Source organism: Bombus vosnesenskii, unplaced genomic scaffold (assembly GCF_011952255.1).
Source record: "Bombus vosnesenskii isolate JDL3184/JDL3185 unplaced genomic scaffold, Bvos_JDL3184-5_v1.1 scf7180000013295, whole genome shotgun sequence".
Lineage (NCBI taxonomy): Eukaryota > Metazoa > Arthropoda > Insecta > Hymenoptera > Apidae > Bombus > Bombus vosnesenskii.
The window spans coordinates 606,385-630,061 of NW_022882946.1; the positions used below are offsets into that span (position 1 = coordinate 606,385).

The following is a 23,677-nucleotide window of genomic DNA, read 5'->3' on the forward strand; positions in this document are numbered from 1 at the left end:
AAAGCAAAGAGTGTGAGAGAAGGACAGGATGGGAACAAAGGGATCGATGATGAATCGGAGAAGGAGAAGAGTCGGTTGATCCGAAAAGCGAGACATCAGCTGTGACGAATCGTGATCGTCGCGTGATTGTCCCCCTCGTGGTTGACGGGAGGCAGAGGGTCGACGAACCAACCAATCGTGCCAGGCCTTTGTAGGTCTTGCACCTGAATCCTAATGAGGCCCACCTGGGTATATATGAGAGCTTAACACTCGGCCGAAGCCACGATTTTTCTGAGTTACCCGCTTGTCGCGAAGGTGAGTCCTCCTCTCTTTACTTCTCTGTCAACGTCGCTTTAAGCAGCTCCCCTTTGTGTCTGCTTTAACGTCGATTTTAACTCTCCTTCTTACGTTTCTTTTTTGACAATTCGCATTTTGTATCGCGATCTCGATAAATATTTCCCTCTGTACTTTTATCGCACTGCGTAATATTCATTTTAATACTTGACGATCCGATCGATGTCCTAAGTACTAAAACTTTGTAACTAGAAAACGACAAAATGTTCAGCCGTTACAACGCATTTCTACAACTACGTGACACGTCGTTGTAGACGTTACAAGTTTGATACATAGTTTCGTTCAGATACTCAAATACTCTACCGTACATAAAAATAGGCCGTTGATAACTTTTATTATTAATTATGCTCGTCCAATAATATCGTCGAGTCGAAACTAAACGATCTGTCGATATTTATACCAAGTGCCTGGACACGTTACGTGGCCTGCGGTTCTCTCGCTTTGTTTCCATTTTCTTTTTTCTCTTTCGTCGATCTGCAACTCGAAGGTCAGTCTGCATAGGATTTCAACGAGTCGAAAGATTTCCAACAGTCTCATTTTCGAAAAACTTAACGATAAGACCCGAAGATTTAATTGTCATCGTTTCTTCGTTATTCGATATCGATGCTTGTTAGATAGACGTAATGTACATAACAAAGATGAATAAGAAAGAATTAGTTTCGTCGATCGATTCGATATCGGCGAGAATGCCGATGTGGAAGATAATAGATTTTTCATACATAAATTTTTTATGCTCGCGATGCACAACGAAACGCAATAGACTGATAGCACGGCGGATCGACCGTCTAACTCGCAAATAGTTACGTCGCATCGCTGCGTACTTCTAAAGTAGGAAGAACCTCGAAAACGTGCACGACTAACGAGGAATACGTATGAAAAGGGAACTAGCCGTTCTTCTTCGATCCATTCCTTGAATACTAATTCGAAATCATGCGCTTGAATGAAAGCATTCCGTTTAAGGACGAATTTGCAAATTTCAACCTCTCTTTCCTTTGAAAGCTAAATCCGTCTTGGCTGCATTGTACGAAAGTTTCAGAACGAGAACAGATGGAGAAAGAAACGTTACTTCAAAACTTTTATCAAAGTTACAAAGAAGCCGAAAGTATTCGACCAAAAGAGGGAAAAATCCTGCGATTCCCGAATTTCTTCGAACAAGACCTGCGTAATATAAGTTATCGACAAACTGATTAAGCCGTTCCAAGAGGGAGATAGTAAAAAGATAAGCGGCAGATCGTTAATAGTACGAATTATCGTGTCGGTTAAAACGTACATCTATTCTGGGTATGGGTATGGATTCGCGGCGTTTGTATTCGCAGTGCAACCCGCGGAATAATAGCCGAAGGATAATCCGATGCAGCCGGCATTTTAATTCGCGTAACGAAAAAGCCGCGGTCTTGCCTCGCTATCTTTTTCTATTTTCGCAGCCCAGGACCATTATGTAGCTCTTTTACTCAGCGCAGAACTCGTCCAAAGCCAAGGACCATCTTCGATCCCTCTTCATCTTCGTTCCTCGTTCATCTCGCTACTTTCCTACTTTTCTTTTCCCAATCGATATTCGATCGATATTCGCGCTCCATCGAAGCGAGGCAACGATCTGAAACGATTCGATCGTGAATAAACAATATCGTGATATAAACAATCCTGCCGAAATAATGTCGAAGAATCTTTTTATCGAGCGGTGAGAGTTAGAGAAACGCGTTAGCAAAGAAGACGTTATCCGTTCTCTTGCCTCTTTCGATTCTCATTCGCTTTCCTTTCCCGCTATTTTTCTACTCTTTCGTTTTGAATGTTTTTTACGTCTACCGCGATTTCTATGAAAATAATTCCGAAAGCGTTAATTGCGTTGAAAGGTAAACGTTCTCTCGACGCTGTCCCTAATCGAGATTTTATCGAAATTTTCCATCGAACTGCCTTTACAATAGGAATTTCTTTATCATTGTTTACGTTTAATAGAATAGAACGTATCTTCGATACCGCTTTGTCTCAAGTTTTATACGAATAATCATCTCGTATGTTGCAATTTTCTCGGTGCAGACCTGCAAAATGCAATAGGACGAACCACGATTTTTTACGAGCACCGTCTCGCAGCTTGATTTTGCGACGATTTTTGTCGACGAGAAACGCGTAAAAAATATACCTGACTTTTATCGTCCGGACCATTCTATGCGTGGGTCGCCTCGATTTTGGCTTCTCGCGTTTGAACTCCCGTTAAAAAGGTGCTTGAACTTTTAATGTTCTATGCCACTTCTTTCGCTGGACACAAACTCGTTTTCGTCTCGATGCGAGCAGAGGTCTGGCTCGATTCGGTATAATTGCAAAAAATTGCCTCGACGATTTGAACGTTCTTCCAAACAAAATGGCCTTTTCTCTCGAGATCTAAATATCCGTTAATTGCTTGTCTATCGAAATTATTTATCTGTATTAAGATCATCGATTCTTTTTCGGTTCTAACCGCCATCTCCTTTCTGGGGCAACTTTTCTAGGTTTTGAAAACATAAATGTCTAAGATAAGGTCAAAAGTAATTGCGTTGGTAAAAGTTAAGTAGAAATTGATAAAAAAAATATATAACAAAGAAACGTGGAAGAAAAAAGGGAGGAGAAAACTGTACATGGTATCGCAGGAGTATTAAACCAACGGAAAAGGAACGAATCGAATTTAGCAAACAAGACGCGACCCATTCAATTTCAAAATGAAATTCCTTCCGCCAAGACAAAAGAGAGGTCCAAGATGAAGATTAAGATCGACGAAACGGGCTCGAGTGGATCGCGACGTGGTCATTTGTTCGACGCTCGTGCGACAACAAGAATAACATGAGACTGTTCGGGAAAAAATTCACGGAGTTATCGCGGTATTTACTTTACTGAAAACCGGTCGGCTTGGATCGTTTTCTGTTTGAAGAACGACTACGTTCGATAAAACGATCGCTCTGGCCGCGGTAGATCGCTCGTCTTCCAGAGACGCCTCGACACTCGACTAAAACAGACGTTGATACTGCCAAGCGTCGATTGGCATGTCGGAATTACTTCGGACGTGAACTGTAATTACCAGATATCGATTGAATCATCAAACGTGAATAACGTGTTGCTAAAAAAAAGTTCGATTTAACCTGCGTTATTTGCAGCATAGTAAGCGAAACATCGAAACCTCTTAAACGATATCGATCGTTTTTAATAAAGTATCAGCTAATTCGGAAAATTTATTCTCGACGAATTTATTATCCGAAATATCGTTAGAAACTTTTGGGCTGACGTAATGAAATAAGATTAACTACGTTTAATTGTTTACAGGTACGAAAATGTCATCGGGAAATAATTTTCTAACGCTTTCCTTGTTACTCGTGGTTCTCGTTTACACGACAGGTAAACACGCTATTTGTTTCGAATAACAAATCGATAATGACAATTGATAATACTGAAAACAAATTTCTAACGTTCGACCACTTAAACGGGACATGAAATAGATAACACGATTTGGAAAAGTTTCAGCAAATCAGCCTGCCAGAATAACGTGTTACTTCAGTAACTGGGCCATTTATCGACCGGATGTCGGTAGTTACGGAGTAGATGATATTCCGGGTGATCTCTGCACCCATATCATTTACTCGTTTATCGGTGTGAGCAATGTCACTTGGGAGATACTTATCTTGGATCCAGAACTGGATCAATATAAAGGCAATTTCTTGGCCTTCAACAACCTTAAATCCAAGTATCCTCATCTGAAAACCTCCGTGGCTGTTGGTGGTTGGGGAGAGGGTGGCAGAAAGTACAGTGCCCTGGTCAGCGTGAAGGAAAGACGCGACAGCTTCATCAAGAGCGTAGTTGGTAAGTAAACTTGCAAATACTCACTTTTTATTTTAACGTGCTGATTAATTCTTTGTCTTTTTCGTCATATATTTCTAATACAGACTAAGTTGCGTGAAAATAAAAGCCGATGTTCTATACACTTACGTAAACAATAATTAATATCAGCTTTTTGGTACAAAAATATAAATACGAATATATCACTGCTATTTTTCGCCAGAATTTATGCATAAATACGGTTTCGATGGTTTCGATCTCGATTGGGAATACCCTGGCGCCTCTGACAGAGGTGGCAGATTTTCCGACAAGGACAAGTTCTTCTACTTTGTCGAAGAATTAAGACGTGCTTTTGACAAGGAAAACAAGGGATGGGAGCTCACGATGGCGGTACCAATGGCAAAATTCCGCCTAGACGAAGGTTATCACGTGCCAGAATTATGCAAGTAAGTGAATTAATGAGATGATATCGTCGTGGTAAATAAGGAAAATATTTCCATAGAAATATGGACGCCATCCATGTAATGTCTTACGATCTTCGTGGTAATTGGGCTGGATTTGCCGATGTACACAGTCCACTTTATCGTCGTCCACACGATCAATGGGCATACGAGAAATTAAATGTGGTAAGAACTTGGTAAAATGTGGGCGTATCTTTACTCTCGAAATTTACACCTAACTTTATATCTTTGATAACATATGTAAATTTGTTTCTGATTTATCACGTAAATTTGTTTAAAATTTATTTGTGAAATTAAAAAAAGAAATCTTACTTGAAAACTAAATTTAGTGTAAATATATGCCGTACAAGATGATAGCATAATTTGTTTATAAGATTCCACTTTTTCTTCTTAGCACGATGGCCTTCTGCTTTGGGAAGAAAAAGGCTGTCCCGCTAAGAAACTGGTTGTCGGCATTCCGTTATACGGACGTACGTTCACCCTCAGTCAAAGTAACAACAATTACGAGCCAGGCACTTACATTAACAAAGAGGCTGGAGGTGGTAAACCTGGAAAATACACACAAGCTAAGGGATTCCTTTCTTATTACGAAGTACGATCAATCAAATATTACGTTTCTTCTAACTTTACGCTTCGAAACTAATCGAAAATATCTATCCGAAGATCTGTACCAATTTACAAGCTCCAGGCAGTAACTGGACTCAAAAATTTGACGATATTGGCAAAGTTCCGTACATGTATCAAGGTATGTATATACGTAAGTAAATAATTTGGATAATCCTTATCGTCAAATTAATAATCACAGGTACACAATGGGTTGGTTATGAAAACGTGGAGAGCGTGAAATACAAGATCGATTTCATCAAGGAATCTCGATACGCTGGTGCCATGGTTTGGGCCATCGACATGGACGACTTTCAAGGACTTTGCGGTGACCGCAACCCTCTGATGAATGTCATTAGTCAAGGTTTAGAAGGATATATCGTGCCAGATAAAGATTTTCATACCACCCCTACGGTAAAGAATTTTATTTTATTCTATTGAAATTGTAGACAAGATTGTCTAATTTAACAGATTAATATAATAATATATCTTTGCAAATGATTAAAACAATATCGGAATATGAAATTATCTTTTAAAAATAGTACATCGTAGCTTGCTGGTTATAGTTATTGTTTGCTTCTTAGCCTGACTGGGCAAAGCCACCAAGTACCACGTCGTCGGATAATATTCAAACTACTCAAAGTACCCAAATTACTCAATCTGCACGACCGCCTACAACTCACAAACCTACAGAAAGACCTACTCAGAAGCCAGAGGTAACTTCTTCCACTACGGAAGAAACGAATAAATCCGAATCCACGCAACAGCCGATAGATAATGACGAAGCTCATAAAATCAATTGTGAAACCGATAACAAATTCGTTCCATCTAAAGAATGTCACTCTGTAAGTAAATAAAAACTTGTATAAGAATTTATTGATCTTGTCGTCTAGTAAATTATAAACAATTTTATCGTTTTGATAATCTCTATACATGATTTACGTACATACGTACATATGTATATATTTCTTATTACAGTACTATGAGTGTGTTCACGGAATACCACTGAAGTTCACGTGTCCCAACAAGTTAATTTGGAACGGGAGGAATAATATTTGCGATTGGCCTCAAAATGCTGATCGAGAAGAGTGTAGAATTCAATAAAATCCTAACACTCCTTAAACTGGTCGAAAAAAAGGACTGACAAATTCCATCGTGATATTTCAATGTGGACCAAATAATCACCTCATCTTGCTAACGAATATGTGATACGCAACAAGTTGCGACTATTATCTTATTCGTTCATTTATCATAATCATATGTTGTAAGACTTGCCTAATGATGAAAATCCAATAAACATCATACCATTTATAACAGAACTTTTATAATCCAATACAGCATTTATTTACTTCATTATATATCTTTTTACTTTAAAACTATAAACTATAATTATCTTTAATCATATAATTTACGGTAATAAATAATTTGTTGTTTCAGAAACATAATTATAAATAGCTTAAGACGCCCTACATGTTCCTAATAACTTAAAAGTTAAAAGGTTTTCTAGAAATAAAAGTTAACAACTATTTGGGATACTCAACGCATTATTTATATACTTATAAAATAAAGAATTTTACAAATAATATCTTTTTTATTTATGTCTTCGATCTTTATCCTGTATAAAGATTATTTAATTTCAGCTTTATATATATATACCGTTTAAACAAATTTCATATTGAAACAAGATATGCATAAGATTTTACAACGTATTAATGGATTAATATAATTTAATGATGGATTATTCAACCTACTGGATATTCATAATTAGCTCTATTAACTTTATTAAGTAGTGCAATTATATAAGCGACCACGTGTACAATGCCATATCTTTTACGTTACTCGCGTTATAATCCAGTAAGCGCGAGATTTAAATTAAAACATATAATATTTGTGTACTAGGTGAAAAAGATATAAAATCGTTCTATAAAAAAAAATCAGATAGAGGATACATACTTATAGTTACTTAGTAAAAGGTGAAAGTGGATATATCATTGAGAAACATTAAGTGGTTAACGTCCCCCTCCAATGAATTCTTTGATAGACGGATTCTCATTGTGAAGGTCGAAAGTTGCCTGTATAAAGCAATCTCCGTGTGTGTATATACGCGTACTTGGACAACTCTTAGATTAATTGCTTCGTATCAAATATGGCGCAAATGATGATACCTAGAATTGCACTTTTATCTATTAAGAATAGTAATCGGCTAATACCTCGAATATTTGTGCCGCTAAAATATCAACGATTATGTTTCCATACAAGTTGGGTTCTCGATGGTATGCAATTTATTCAGAAATACTTTATTAACGCTCTTATTCGTGATGAAATTGAGGTTAACCTGCGGTCATATATCTCAAATAATATTTATTTCAAATAACACTAATTACTACCATACAAATCATAATATTGAGGATATTAAACGAAATCATTTCTCCTATTTTTTATTAACTTCAATGTGTAATCATGTATTCGTTATATTATTTAGATTGATTATGCAATCAACTATCATAGTAATTTAAAAGCCATGTTGGTTTTTGTGCTGTTCAGTATATAATTTTCTACAGTATCGCAATTTTTAATTAATTTTTAGTCACAGGAAGGGAAGTCTTAATGCCTTCCCTGTCACCTACTATGGAAAGTGGTACTATTGTCAAATGGCTCAAAAAGGAAGGTGACAAAATTGAACCAGGGGATGCACTCGCTGATATTCAAACTGATAAGGCAGTCGTTACTATGGAAGTTGACGATGAGAGTGTTCTTGCAAAAATAATTGTAGGTTTCATGTACCCAAGTTTCGGTTTAATTAATTCTATATATTTATATTTCATTCAGAAATTCTTTATAAGAATGAACTTAATATAATATTTTATTAGGTGCAAGAAGGAACCAAAGATATCAAAGTAGGAACATTAATAGCACTTACAGTTGATGTAGACGAAGATTGGAAATCCGTGGAAATGCCAGATAGTATTTCAACTACACCTGCAGCTCCATCACCAACACCTTCTGCGCCAGCAGCAGCAACAGCAGCACCTACTGCAAGCACATCAGCTCCACCACCTCCTGGCCAGTACGTATTCATCAAAGTGATTAATAATGCATATCATAAAAATTTGTTTAATTATTATTTCTAGAACAAATGTCAGTATGCCAGCACTATCGCCAACTATGACTACAGGTACAATTGTAAAGTGGCTTAAAAAGGAAGGAGATGAGATAGAACCAGGAGATGCACTGGCAGAGATTCAAACAGACAAAGCTGTTATGACTTTTGAAATCGAGGATGAAGGCGTATTTGCAAAAATCCTTGTACATAATTTTTATTATAGATTCAGTCGTGTTTTATTTAAAATTGGAAATATCTTTCTAAAGATTCGCCTATTAGGTTCCTGAAGGAAGTCAAGTGGCAGTAGGACAATTAATTGCCATTATGGTAGAAAAGGGAATGGATTGGAAAAATGTTGTTATCCCGACAACTACAAAACCATCTGCAGCTACTGCACCATCTGCAGAAGCTGCTCCAGCTTCAGCGACTGCAGATAAAACACCTGTACCAAGTGGACAGTATGTATAAAAATGTTCCTATGATCGATGGTGCAAAAATATTTGCGCACGATAGTGCTGTCTGTTATTATATTCCTTTTTTAGAGTTTATGGTTTAGCAGTAAAGCGATTGTTGGAGGAATATGGATTAAGTGCACAATCGGTCAAAGGTACTGGACGAACTAATCGATTACTAAAAAGTGATGTTTTAGCGTATATTCAAGCAAATAATTTAAAAAAAGTTGCACCAAAAACAGGTATGCAAAAGCTAACAACGAAAATATTAAAGTACAATATGCATTAATATGTATGTTTTACATATTCAAATAGCAGCTGCACCTAAACTTGAAAAAGGCAGAAAAGAACCAGGCGATGTACCTTCAAAAGCACATGTACCTAGTGGCCGTCCTTCCACGTATGAAGATATCCCAGTTTCTAATATACGTGGTGTTATTGCTAACAGACTCGGAGAATCAAAAGTAATTATAAGTTGTTTTATAGATTCACGCAACAAAATTTCGTATTTATATTACATAAGTAACATAATAATACAGTCTTAACAATTTTGTAGAGTAATATTCCACATTCTTATGCGTTCGTCGATATTAAGATTGATAAACTAAATGAAATACGTAGCGAACTAAAGGCTGACGGTATTAAAGTCTCGATAAACGATTTCGTTACGAAAGCAACCGCACACGCACTAATCGAATGCCCATTTATTAATACGTTGTATCAAAACGATCAAGTTAGTATACGATTTGACACAATGGTTGAAATTTATTACGTAAATAATTATCAAAGAACAAGGTATTTCATCTTTTAACAGATAATTCGTATGCCAAGGGTGGATATTTCTGTCGCTGTTGCTACAGAAACAGGTCTTATTACACCAATTATTTTTGATACTTCAGCTAAAAGTGTAGTAGATATTTCGCAAAATATTAAAGAACTAGCCGAGAAAGCTAGAAACGGTCGATTAAAACCCGAAGAATTCCAAGGAGGAACATTCACGTAAATAAATGAATTTATATAAAATATAAAACTGCAAATTTTATATTTCCAATATTTTTTTAGAATATCCAATTTGGGAATGTTTGGTATTAAACAATTCAGTGCAATCATAAATCCTCCTCAAACAGCAATACTTGCAGTTGGAAGTGGTCGTGAGGAACTAGGTAAAAGTATTAAAGAAATTTATATTTTTATTATTTTAGAATATGTATCGTATGTATTTTATATCCGAATGCAGGAAAAATGCAGGAAATATAACGTATCATTTTACAGATGTCGCGCTACAAAAAATAACAAAAATGTCAACAACTTTATCGTATGATAGGCGTGCAATTGATGAAGACCAAGCAGCCGACTTTTTGGCTGTTTTAAAAGCCATGTTAGAAAATCCAAGTTTTCTCGTCGCTGGAAAATTACGAGCGCTAAGATACGCACAAAACTGACCTTTAATTAAACATTAATTCTGAAGAATTTATTGAAAAAATGGGCGTATCGAAGAGTTTAGGTTTCGATGTAAATTTTAGTTTTATCTACAATATGAATTAGAAATATTGGTTTAAAAATAGATCTGAAATATTTATAATTTAATTTGGGAAGTTGTAAACACAGAGAATTATATCTAAAATCATTTACAGTAGATTCAAGTAATAGATCAGTGTCATCAATATTAAATGTCATTATATCAAATGAATTCATATATGATAATTTTGTTTATTATATGAATTCATTTTTCTACTGCTGTATTCTACATTTCTTTCAAATTTTATAATTAATGAAAACCCGTGTTAAAAAATCTTATGCAATGTATCTACAAAAGATATGTTATCCCTTTTATGGCAAAACCATGAATTATTAAATTTTCACTTTTTTATTAAAGAAATGGGTCGAGTATCTTCTTATTCTCAGCCATATAAATTAAAAAAATGATTGTTATAACAAACACAGTATAATAACGTATGATTATACTCGTATTAACTTTATTCATTATCCTCAGCAGTATCAAGTAATAATTTTACATTCAATTGTAAATTTCTATAATCTATCGAATCGTACATTCATGATTATGGCATAAGACGGATAATATATGATTAATATAAAAAATTATAGGATGGTGTAAAAAATTAGAAAAAGATAAAAAATTGATATATAGATAGAAAATGAGAGATCCTTCCATCTCAAAACTAGTAAATAATATAAATTCTTATGAATTTATTTAAATTAATTACAAATATAATATCTCGGATACACGTAATTTACTTCTGCATAAGTAAATAGATAACTTCTATATGTATATTTATTCTAATAAAATAAGGGCCACACTGCTGTTACTTCTTTCATATAAAATATTAATTATACATATTTATTCTGAGTAATAAAAATTACATTATTTTATGTATATTAATATGTAAAAATTTATATAAATATAATGTAAATATATTTATGCGTATAATGAATTTTATTTCAATATTAAGAATATTATGTATAATTGAGAACTTCAGTGTGGTCTAAGGAATTCTTGGGGACAGTAGTATGTACAAAATTATAACTATGTCTTGTAAATAAACCATTTATTGTTAAAACGATGTGATGTTTCCTTATATATATATTTAAAAATAATACATAGATATGGAATATTCAAAAACAATTAAAAATTTTGCAAATATTTTGTGCAATCATCAGTTATCTTATTATTCTTTTTATGCTGCATTATCACTGATAAAAGTATTTGTAAGGCAATTGGCATAGAACCATATGTATTGATTTGATAAGGCACAAATGTTAGGACTGTGTCTAGATTAATTAATTTTACATTAATGCTTTTGTAACAAATTTTTTAATTTATCATGTTAATATAAACATGGTTAAGCATAAAATTTATTTTACATTTGATTTGATTGATCATTTTACATACTAAATAATTGACTTAGTGAACGTACATGTTGAATTCTTACATATGATTTTATATCAGTGTTTATTATTAAGCTGAAGTCATATTAAATTATATTTAAATTAAACATGCAATACTTAATTACACAAAAGGTAAAGAATAATATGACAATATTAAATATAGAAATACAATACAACAGGACTCAGTTTTTGTTATCACAGTAGTGATATTACTGCTCAGATCTTAAACTAAGTAATTATGGACGATATTTGATTGTAGTATAGTTACAAATATTTTTCATGAAAGATATTCTGAAAATATTATATACACAATTCATAGTATTCATATGATAGAACAGCACTTTCTAAAATTTGGCATCTGCTTTGAACAGCATTAGATTTTAAACTATAAGTAGAAAATTTTTTTAAACGTTGCATATTATTAAATTTGGTGAAACCTTATAAAACTAGTTGAAACTTGTAAAAGTTTTAAAAAATACATTTTAAAATGTGTGTATGTCACATTATTTAAAATACTTGGTTATTAATACACGTGCTTGCAACACTGAATCACAAGGTATAACTTTTCATTACTGCGATACAAATTTTTTTCAAAAATGTGGACTATAAAATTTTTAATACAAAGGCAGTCTTTCTTGTGTAATTAGATAATGATTAATCAATTATAAAAAATAATATTTGCTACAATACCCACTTTGTATGTGAATTGTTTGATTAAAAATGTATGGCATAACTTGATTTATTAAATTTTAAACAATGGAGGAATGCAATCCAGAAAATATAAACGGTAAATATAATAAACGAAATGTATGATGTACATTTGAAACATCAATTGCTAAAATTATTAAATTAAGATTATAAATTAAATTTGTACTATAACTAAATAATTATTATCTATAGTATTTTGACAACTGTCAAGTATAAAATAAATTGTTATACCCTTGACAGATACTGTGTCCACATACCTAGCGATTTCAGTCCTTGAACAAACTAAGTACAATATTTTATATAATAAAAGTATTACACAAATCATATTTTACTATATAAAAAATGTAAACAATTGTAAAATGGATTCTTAAGCTGATACAAAACATGAAATATATTTTTAGCACAATGACGTTGACTTGTATTCTTTCTGCACCTACTGTGTTTTAAAATTAATGGCAGATTGCACCTTTTTTTTTTATAAGAAAAAAGAAAATATAAAAAAGACATTGAGCTTCTACGATAGGTATTGCACATGAAATGATCATTAATAATTTACATTAATGATAACTTTTTCAATGACTGAAGCAATAAAAATTAACCTATCACATATATTGTGTTATAAAAGTTACTACAATAAATGAATAACTACTTTTTAAAAATTAAATTTTAAATCTTCTAGTAATTTTTTCATACCTATAACTTATACTATTTCTATTACAAATTTGGTAACATTGATATAAATATGGTAGGTGGTCATATATAAAATACATAAAATCACTGCACTACATGTATCTAAATTATGTGCAGTATATAGGATGCTTTTGCATTGTATAGATAATATAAATGCAATGCTACACATATATTCAAGAAACTAAATACATGTATTTGAAAATAAAAATGAATGTTTGATTTCTACTTAAAAAAGAAAAGTTATTTAGTGGAACACTTTATGAAGAATTCTTTGCGCTGTTCTTATTAAGGGTATCAGACTTGTTAATTCTGCGCAATTTTCTAAAAATGGATGAGACAATAATTCATCAGCAGTTGCCCTTTCATCGACTTCAACTGCCAAACATCTCTCTAAAAAGTTTTGAAATGTCGGACTTAGAGTATCCCATCTGGGAATAGAAGGTTTACCAATGGCAGCAATTAAGTATAAAGCTCTTAAAGGTGTTTCTTTCATATAAGGTGGTTCACCTTCTATCATTTCAATAGCCATAATACCTAAAGACCAAATATCTACTTTTTTACCATATTGTTTTCTGGTCACTACTTCTGGTGCCATCCAGTATGGAGTACCAACCATAGTTTGACGTTTTTCGTCACCATCGATATTAGCACAAAAACCAAAATCTGTAACTTTCACAGCACCGTTCATACCAAGAAGTACATTATCTGATTTGATATCTCTATGAATAATTCCTCTTGTATGTAAAAAACTAATTGCGTTTAGAACTTCTCTACAAACTGCTGCAATTTGTGCTTCTTTCATTATAGTTTCAGTAACAACATCTGTAAGTGGCCCACCTTCTAATAATTCCATAATAACCCAGAGATGTTCATTTAAAAGGTATGCATCCAAGAAATTAACCAGATTTGGATGTTGAAATTCTTTGAGAACTTTAATTTCAGTCAATATAAGCTCTTTTTTAGGCTGCTTTGATAAATCTATGTCTTTTATAGCAACTTTTTGATCAGTTTGTACATCGCTAGCTATGAATACAGTACCTGAAGCACCAGCTCCCACTTCTTTAGTTTTTTCAAAGCGAAGATTTGGATCTCCATCGTGGCAGATAGCTCGAAGTTCTTCAAAAATCTCCTCATCATTAAGCTTTACTGTTGAACATTCTGTCTTCCTTCGCAAAATGGGACTCTCTTCTGCTTTATTTTGTTCACTTTCATTCTCAGGCAACTGATCATCTTCAATTTGATATGTATTTAAATCTTCAAGAATCTCAGTAAGAGTTTTCTCAATTCTATCAGGATATGTTCGTGGTGTGGGTTTTGGAATCTTATTCACTTTTGGTGGAAGTTCGGGTAACCTTTGCACTTGACTATCCGTAGAACTTGCAGAGCTCGATCCATCAGAATCTTCAGAGTGACGTTTCTTCGATAAAATTTTATCAATTTCTTGAGACTCTTCCTCGATCAAATCTTCCGTAACAAAAGGTTTAAATACTTTTTCCTCTGGCTTTCGTTTCATAGAATAATTATAATATTTAATAGCTTGTAAAGCTGCAGCAGGGTTCTCATCCTGTTCTGATTTTGATATTTGCGTATTCAACAGACGAATCCAAGATTCGGGAAGACCTTCCAATTGTCCAGTCTCGGCATTTTTACTCACATGAAATTTATGAGAAACGTTAGTAGGTAAACCAATCTCAGCGACTGTATCAACCGGACCAGTCTTCTTCCTTGAAAATAACTTTGTTATATTAAGACTCATTTTAGCGCGCAGTTTCGCGCACTTAACGCGTTCCCTTCTACGACGTATTGCGACTTTTTTGAAAAAGATAAAAGAAGAAGAAACGGTCACTTTTAAATAGCAATTCTCATCATAATATGACTCGTCTATCTATCGACAAGGCATCAAATACGATTAAAGGCGTGTTTAGTGTGACGTACATACGTCATTCAACGAGTGGCGGTACAATTCGAAGAAGAGACACTTTAAACGAAAACAATTTAAAATTGACAATCTTAGTTTGCTGCGGCTATTTGAGATATTAAATGTCAAATAATTATAGTATACACCTGTACATATAATAATTCTGTATAAATTCAAGCAAATGACTCTTTTTATTCGCATCCCTCGTTGCACCTCTATACAGATCTGTGAATATAGAATTACTAGACGATGCATCACTTTAAGAAATGCAATATACATTCAGGAGGGAAATTTAAATTAAATGAACAAACGTTTATAGGTGTATAGGTATGTGTATATACATACATATACAAAATGTTTGTAAAGTGAAACAAGAATATTTAAATACGTTTGAAATTTCAACTTTAATCTGTTACTAAAATTAATTAACTCAATGAAAAATCTTACTCTGTACAGAGTGTCCCATGCAGCCGGAACAAGTTGTAGTGTTAAAATGGTAGAAAATAGAAAAAAAATTTCGTTAGATAAAATCAAATGGTTTCAAGTGATGCATTATTTAGTGCACTTGTCTTCTTCGAAAGTGGCGGCATTTATAAATTTCAAGGTCACCTTTATTTTCTTTAACGGAACTATACATGTTTTATAAATCATTCGATGCATTGTTTAATTCTCTACAAAAAAGTATCAAAATATTATTAAATAAGTGCATTTTAAATGAAATACAAATTTCATTGGTTAATTTAAGGAATACATCTTTAATTTGTTGGTATAAAATAGATGACTATCTTGTTTTCAAGTTCAATAATTTACAAATTATCAAAGAAGTATTAGCATTGCAAATATGTTGGTTTGACCTGCTGTCTATTGAAGTATATAATTATTTAAATATATATATATAAGATAAATAGTTACACAAGTTGTCCTATGTAAATGTTCCGCTTACTTGTATTACTATTTATCATATATATATATATTTATTTATTTATTTAAATAGTTATATACTTCAATAGACAGCAGGTCAAATAAACATGTTTGCAATGCTAATATTTCTTTGATAATTTGTAAATTATTGAACTTGAAAACAAGATAGTCATCTACTTTACACCAATAAATTAAAGATGTATTCCTTAAATTAACCAATGAAATTTGAATTTCGTTTAAAATGCACTTATTTAATAATATTTTAATAATTAAAATTATTATCCAAATGAAAAATTGTTGATCAAGAGCACAATGCTCTTGTAAAGTGTCCCTCAATGAAACACATGTACATATTTCGATCTCATGCTTTCAACGAAACTTAAAGAGAATCCACAAGAATCAACAAAATCTGCTAACTTTTTGAAGCAATTCTTATTCACGATAAAGAAACGGAACAGACAAGATCAATGAACGTTTAACATAAATATGAATCTGATTGTAAGATTATTGTTACTATCGCTATTATTAATTTTTTTCCGTAAACTTGATCCATTGTTCAATCTAATCTCGTTAATAATGGCTTCCTTACAAATACATCAACGACGACTTAATTAGAAAACGCGTCGTAATCAAAGTACGTGTAATCGTCGAACAGCTACTGTGGTGATGGTGAATTCTCAGTATGGAGAAGCTGGATTTCTCAGTATGACAGATTCATTAAACATTCTATGCAATTGTTATAACTTATTAAAGGATTGACCATATGCCAAGTCATCGAATAAATCGAGCAGAATCTAATCTCATGAACTACTAACCATGAAATGTAGCTTGTACTTCATAATTGTTGGGGTTGACTGATAGAAGAACGAGTGGATGAATTTGTAATAGAAAAATATATTGAAATAAATAAAGGTATAAGTATAAGTTTATGCTGATCCAGATCCTTACTCTCTTAGTGTTACAATACAATGGAAAAATAGGGAGCACGTTCATATATTTATAGCAAAAAGACATTATCAAAAAAGTTAACCTCATAGCTTTAGCTAAAGGCTACAAGGAACATTTTTTTTTCTTTCTTTTTATTTAGAAAAATTTTACAATCAATTCTCATTGAGAATTATAAGTAAATTATTATGGCGCGGTACTATGTCGTGTTTAATAAGTGTTCATCGTGTGTTTGATTCTATTTGAATCTAACGTTTAAATCTAAGGGGTAATGTCTTTTTAGTCTGCGGATCTAATCCGTCGTGTCAAGTAATTGAGTAAGTAGTGGATTTTGGTGGTTGTTAACTCTTATGTTATATCTATTACCGAATTTGGATATTTCTTCTTTGACTGTGGGTATCTTGAGGTCGCGATGTATTGTTTCGTTGGTAACATACCAAGGTACATCTATTAAAGATCTTAGAGTTTTCTATTGGAATCGTTGAAGAATTTCTATGTTGGAATTACTCGCTGTTCCCCATAGTTGGATTCCATAGGTCCAAAGGGATTTTAACATGGCCTTATATAGCATTATTTTACTCTGCGCGCTTAAGTCGTCAATGCCAATAAGTCAATCTTAACGTCTGCCAATGAGTCAGTAGAATTTTTAAAATTTTGATTTAAGTTGTTTAGATTTATCTACGATATGTCGTTTCTATGTCATTCTTCTGTCCAGAATCATGCCCAGATATCTGACTTACTCTTTGTTTGGAATTGGAATATTATTTATGATCACCTGTGGGCAGGTTTGTTTTAGCAGCGTGTAGGTTATATGACTGGATTTATTTTCATTTATTTTGAAGCGCCATTTGTAGAACCACTTTTCCATAGAATCAAGATCTCGCTGAAGAGTAGAGGAGACTATTATCGGGTCTGAGTGGGGTGCTAATAAAGCTGTATCATCAGCAAATGTTGCTGTGGTTATGTTAAAGTTGGTTAATCGGCAGTGTAGACGGTGAACAGCAGAGGTCCGAGGACACTGTTTTGGATTATGTCAGCTTCTATTGGAAATATTGCGGCTATAGCGTCTAAGTATTTAATCACGAACAGCCTATTAGATATGATTTTAAGATGGAGTAGTAGGTGTGTGGTAGGATTTTCTTTAGTTTGAACAAAAGTCCTTCATGCCACACTTTGTCGAATATTTTTTCTTTTTTAAATCTTGGCTGATTTTATGGGTTAAACGATGAATTTGTTCTATCGTAGAATGTTGCTTCCGAAAACCGAATTGATGATTTGGCATTGTTTTCAAATCCTCTAGGAGTGGAAGGAGTCGTTTCGTTAGCAACTTCTCAAATAGTTTGGACAAAGTAGGAAGAAGACTAATTGGGCGATAAAAGCTAGTTTCGTATATTGGTTTTCCAGGTTTAGGCATAAGAGTAATCAATGATATTTTCCAAGATTTAGGATAGTATTCAAGGCGAATAATTGCATTAAAAGTAGAAGTGATGAGTACAATCCCTTTTATGGAAAGCTCCTTAATAGATTTGCCACTTATCAGATCATGCCCCGATGCTTTTCTGGGATTTAGACGACGGATTAATTCTATGACTTCCAGAGATGAGAAAGGCTCAATAGGAGGAAACATCTGGAAGGGAGAATGCAGGTATTCAGTTATTTCCGCTGCAATAGTGGAGGAATATGGCTTGAAAACGTTAGTTAAGTGACTTGCAAACAAGTTGGCTTTTTGTATAGGGCTACGCGCCTATTCAGCTTGCGGACAGCGAATTTGAGGGATTATTTTTGGACGAGTGAGTTTCCTGAATGCCTTCCATAGTGAGTAGTTGGAGTCAGCCGTGGGAGACAGATTATCAAGATATTTTTGAAAACAGTCATTTTTATAATTTTTAAGGGTTTTAGTTAGTTTTCTTGTTGCATTATTTAGCTTACGCTTGTCGTCAGGTGTTCTATAACTTTGCCATACTCTTTTAAGTCTACGTTTTTCTACGATTTTTTTTATTATGTGATGGGGGTATTCATGTCTTAAGTCTATTGGTGTTTATGCTTTACAAAAGATTTTTGCCTCTTACTGTGATAAGTCTGCCGGCCCATTGGGTATGTTTAGCGTTATAGTCTCCTCCAGCTATGAATCTATTGCCCAGGTCTCCGAGGAAATTATCGAAGTCTTCTTTGGAAATAGAACGTCTAGAAGGGCAATATACTGCTGATGTAGTGGTTGGATCATGCCAATCTTCTATCGCTACGTTTGTAGCTTGGAGGTAATCCTTCTGGAATGATGGAAGCTCATAGTGTTTTATGCTGGTTTTGATGATAATTCCGGTGCCGCCGTAGGCCTTTCTATTGGGACGTTGGGTATGGTAAAAGTTATAACCATTTATTTTTAGATAATTTTTATCGGTGAAGTGAGTTTCAGATATAAGCATTACGTCAATTTCTTGTTGTTTTAAGAAGAGTTCTAGTTCGTATTTATGCCGAGCTAAACCGTTAGCATTCCAAAGAGTTATGAGTGTTGGTTTTATTTTACGTCGCAGCGTGTTAATTTGTCCACGATGATTGTAAGCAATGATAGCAAGTTATTAATTTGCTCTGTTTGTTTCGCGATTAATTTTTCAAGCCTATTGAAGTTATCCGTGTTTTGTGAACTGGGAACACTATTTTGTGAATGATCACTATAGATTTTCCGTCTGCTTTGATTTCCTTGAACTACCTGTGCATAGGAGGTTGGAGGAGTAGAGTGGCATTTTTGTGGACTGAGTACTTTGGTCCGTTAGGTCCTAAACTCTGGGTTTAGGGTACTTATTTTTATACAATGTCTTGTAGGCTGTGCAACCTTTCTAGTTCGCAGAATGCTCTCCTTGACAGAGGATGCACTTCGCAGGAGTTTCTGAAGATTCAGTGCACTGATCTGTAGAATGAAGACCCGCGCATTTAACGCGGCGGTAATTGTGGTTGCAATATTTCTGCGTGTGGCCGTACCTTTGGCACCTTTTACATTGAACTATCTCTTTTTTATAAAAGGTGGTCCAATTTTTACTACAGAATTCATTAGACGGTTGATATTATAGACTTCTTTGTCGTTCGACTTTTGCTTTAAATCAACGAAGAATAAGGATAGCGGGTTTTTTGTGATTCTACGCCTTATATTACTAATGTTGGTTTCTTCATGGCCATGATTTAAGAGTTCAAACTTCAGTTCGTCTAAGTTAGCTGAGCGATGGATGTTGCGTAGTACCACACGAAAAAGTCTTTTTTGTTTCAGTTGATATGTGTGGAAGTTTGGGTTCAGGGTTTTTAGCAACTTTGTTACTTTTTTATAGGAGTCTGGATTAGTCAGCAGAATTTTAACCTGGTCATTTTTAATTTTTAGTTCGTAATCCTCTCTGTTAATATCTTTCTCGATAGACTTTATCATTGTTTGAATGTCGATGACATCATCGATGAAGATTGGTGGAGGAGGAGGAACTTTCTGCGTATGTTGGTTTGTTAATGTTTCAACTACGTTCATAGAATCGTCTGTAGATTCTAATATTTCGAATCTGTTACAAGTGTTTTGGTTACATGGTTTGTTGACGGTTCGTTCTGATTAGTGTTTACATTTTTTTTAACTGTATCTAGCTTACGTTTTTTGTTGTTGATTTACAAGGAACATAATTAGAAATCTATTCCTTAATTCCTTTGTTCCTAGATCTTGTAACCCAAAGCATAATGTATATTCAAGGGTATAATAATATGAGCCTCTCCTTATGTTACGTCTGGTGACTCTCTACCTAAACCAGGCCACACACCGCGGACAAGATGGCAGCCAGGTGTTTGCACATCCTTTTTTTTTTAATTTTACAATCAATTCTCATTGAGAATTATTAGTAAATTATTCTGGCGTGGCACTATGTCGTGTTTAATAAGTATTTATCGTTACACATCCTTACTGCGTACCCTCAACAGTCTTAAGGACTCTCCATAAATCTCAGGAATTTTCTAGTTAAGGTCCTTCAGATCGAACAAACATCTTTTTACTGAATTGTTTTCTAAAGCTTATTGTCCACTACGAATTGACACGACAAAGTTGGTTTTTCTCGCGTATGATGCTTCCCACTAGCAACTTTCTCTCGGGAGTGGTTAGCACCCTTCCTCACCCACCAACCTGGAAAATAACCAATTAACAGCGAAGTCTATTTTCCTCACTTTCCTAACGAAAACTTGTCCTTAACGAATCAGCTCATCTCGTGTCGTAGATAAATCCGAACAACTTAAATCAAAATTAGAAAAATTCTACTGGCTCATTGGCAGACGTTCCAACTTAAGCGCGCAGAATAAAATAATGCTATATAAGGCCATATTAAAATCCGTTTGGACCTATGGAATCCAACTATGGGGAACAGCGAGTAATTCCAACATAGAAATTCTTCAACGATTCCAATCGAAAACTCCCAAGATCCTTAACAGATGCACCTTGGTATGTTACCAACGAAACAGTACATCGCGACCTTAAGATACCAACAGTTTAAAGAAGAAATATCCAAATTCGGTAATAGATATAACATAAGAGTTAACAACCACCAAAAACCGTTAGTTATTCAATTACTTGACACGACGGATCAGATCCGCAGACTAAAAAGACATTACCCTCTAGATTTAAACGTTAGATTCAGCTAGAATCAAACACACGATGAACACTTATTAAACACGACATAGTACCACGCCATAATAATTTACTTATAATTCTCAATGAGAATTGATAGTAAAATTCTTCCAAATAAAAAAAAAAAAACATTATCCGTAGCTTCGATCGTAACTTTGTCTGCAGCAACTCGACGGTCGCTCGTATCTAAGGCTTCACTGATTCAAGTTTTCAAATTCTGTTCAAAACGAAATGAGCGAAGATTATTTTTCCTCTTTTTTTACCCTTATATATTCTATGTAAAGACTATTTATAAAGAGAGATTATAACAAGAATTTCTAATATATCAAGCCAGTGTTTTCTATTATTTCGTCACTTTTAATTCGATACTTCCTCCTCAAGTGTCGGACGAGCCTACAATTTGTTGTCAAAAACACTCGAGATCTACTGTGTCTTGTTTGTAAATATGTATACATACGTATTTGGAAACGTTTAATACGTTTCGTATTCTTGCACAATATCTGAAACAGTAAACAGTAATGGACACAGGATTATACGTATATGTACATAGACGTAAATGCGATGAAATGTTTATTTTCGTTGCCAGTTTCATTATCGTGGTATGATGCAGAAGGTATTGATTGCAAAAGTAAAAGATGTAAGAGCATACAATAAGCCACGTCGTGGAGATACTATTATTTTTCACAGCTAATTCCAGAGTTGCGTTGAAACGATATGTCTTTTTAATCTGCAGTTAACCTAATCTCTCGAATCGTTCATGATTTTTAACGGATTTTTGTATTGATTGGAAAGAAACGGTTGCTTTCAGTAGACTAATATCTGAAAATGGAATCTAAAGAATGGATAATAATTGAAGAATGTTCGTCTGATGAAATAAAAGTCCAGATTCGTTCATTTCTAGAATAATTGAGTGGATAATTATAATAAAAAGGCGATAGATATATGGAGGAATTTCTAAACCATTTGAAAATGTGGATTGCAAGTTAGAGGTTACGTTAATCATAAAGTGTAAACTAAACTGGAAACGATAAAGCGGGAATAGTATTAGGAAAGATAATTCTAAAAATTAAACGATATCACCCGATTTACGTGAAATTACCAGATCATCTTAGAGAATATTGTACTTACAACTATCTTCCTCGTGTTTACACTTATTCACTATAATATAAAAGAGTTCCCAGTGTTGTCACGTGCTTGATATGATATATGTTACTTATTACATTTACACGCTATTAATATCAAAAAGAAGACACGAATAAAACTGGAAGATTTCGTCCTGAGTATTTACCAAATTGTCGTTGACATTTTATTGCGACGGTAGTTTCGATTCTTTTATTAATTTTGGAAAAGAAGGTAGCGCATTTATTCATTTCTCTTGCGCAAGAATCGTAAATGTGAGAACATACTTTTGTAATTAAAGCGATAGCGACAAGTCAGAATTATTACTTTAATCCTCATCCTGTGTACTAATAGTAAATATATAGTAAATACAGTAAATGCAATAAATATAGTAAATATAGTAAATATAGTAAATATTTACTATTAGTACACAGGATGAGGATACTAATAATTTGCTGTAATAATAATAAATAGTAAATATTTACAATTCTTCTATATATTTGAGAATCGAGAAGCGTTCGATATTCTTAACAACGTGCTTGCTGTCCTTTCTTATCGCTCGAACAAACCATATTATCAACTTGTTTTTAATTCCCTGCCCCCACTCGTTATGAATCCCGTTAGAATTTTTCCTCCCCTTTCCCAATCATACAATGCTCGTAAGTTTCGTCTTTTACGTACAGGGTGTTCTTGTCACCAATACTTTTATTGCTGTTACAAATTAACTCCTTTCGCGCCTTTGAACTGAACTTTACGTTTATTTTACAGTCTGATTAAAGTTTACTGCAAAATTTATATAACTATGGTTCCTATTACTGGAGATATTCAAGCCCTAATAAATAAAAACTAATTAATAACGTCTATCTTCAATTGTATTTGATTACAATCAACATGAATATTGACTACAATGGACGTACATGCTTATCAACAAAATTAGGCAATTCGAGAAGGTTAAAAAGACAACTATATTACACTAGTTAAATGAAATTAAATATACGTTTCCTGAACACTGTATATATCACAATGTGTATACATACATATTATACTGAATCGGCAAATTCCCCACTCTTTTATTTTCTG

General features: G+C 33.6%; 3 protein-coding genes across 12 annotated transcripts in view; 2 read left to right on the forward strand and 1 right to left on the reverse strand.

The window, feature by feature from the left end:
* The window catches only part of LOC117233211, a 192,695-nt gene extending 186,060 nt beyond the window's left edge, over window positions 1–6,635 (forward strand). For all 10 annotated transcript variants that reach the window (XM_033493306.1, XM_033493299.1, XM_033493309.1 and 7 more), the window contains 9 exons: window positions 3,622–3,693; window positions 3,814–4,155; window positions 4,355–4,577; window positions 4,634–4,757; window positions 4,987–5,184; window positions 5,256–5,337; window positions 5,398–5,609; window positions 5,780–6,040; window positions 6,174–6,635. In XM_033493306.1, coding sequence (XP_033349197.1) covers window positions 3,622–3,693; window positions 3,814–4,155; window positions 4,355–4,577; window positions 4,634–4,757; window positions 4,987–5,184; window positions 5,256–5,337; window positions 5,398–5,609; window positions 5,780–6,040; window positions 6,174–6,299 — 1,640 coding nt within the window. In that variant the 3' untranslated portion in view covers window positions 6,300–6,635. The remainder of the gene's footprint in view (window positions 1–3,621; window positions 3,694–3,813; window positions 4,156–4,354; window positions 4,578–4,633; window positions 4,758–4,986; window positions 5,185–5,255; window positions 5,338–5,397; window positions 5,610–5,779; window positions 6,041–6,173) is intronic.
* A 631-nt stretch (window positions 6,636–7,266) lies between these two features.
* LOC117233204 (dihydrolipoyllysine-residue acetyltransferase component of pyruvate dehydrogenase complex, mitochondrial-like) lies at window positions 7,267–10,217 on the forward strand. Its single transcript, XM_033493279.1, has 11 exons — window positions 7,267–7,468; window positions 7,783–7,964; window positions 8,066–8,262; window positions 8,327–8,501; window positions 8,578–8,756; window positions 8,841–8,992; window positions 9,066–9,214; window positions 9,307–9,483; window positions 9,565–9,749; window positions 9,813–9,913; window positions 10,023–10,217. The coding sequence occupies exons 1-11, from the start codon at window positions 7,342–7,344 to the stop codon at window positions 10,190–10,192; spliced, it is 1,794 nt and encodes a 597-aa protein (XP_033349170.1). The 5' UTR covers window positions 7,267–7,341; the 3' UTR covers window positions 10,193–10,217.
* Window positions 10,218–11,213: 996 nt separating this feature from the next.
* LOC117233205 (serine/threonine-protein kinase PAK 1) lies at window positions 11,214–15,049 on the reverse strand. Its single transcript, XM_033493280.1, has one exon. It carries the CDS (start codon window positions 14,809–14,811, stop codon window positions 13,300–13,302), a length of 1,512 nt encoding a protein of 503 aa, XP_033349171.1. The 5' UTR covers window positions 14,812–15,049; the 3' UTR covers window positions 11,214–13,299.
* Window positions 15,050–23,677: the final 8,628 nt, after the last annotated feature.

Bases quoted from the DNA above. Each gene is read 5' to 3' on its own strand.
- LOC117233204 (XM_033493279.1), top strand. From the start codon at position 7,342: ATGGCGCAAATGATGATACCTAGAATTGCACTTTTATCTATTAAGAAT. The intron at 8,502-8,577 runs GTACATAATTTT...TTCGCCTATTAG, and splicing joins GCGTATTTGCAAAAATCCTT to GTTCCTGAAGGAAGTCAAGT. The intron at 9,914-10,022 runs GTAAAAGTATTA...ATCATTTTACAG, and splicing joins AAGTGGTCGTGAGGAACTAG to ATGTCGCGCTACAAAAAATA.
- LOC117233205 (XM_033493280.1), bottom strand. From the start codon at position 14,811: ATGAGTCTTAATATAACAAAGTTATTTTCAAGGAAGAAGACTGGTCCG.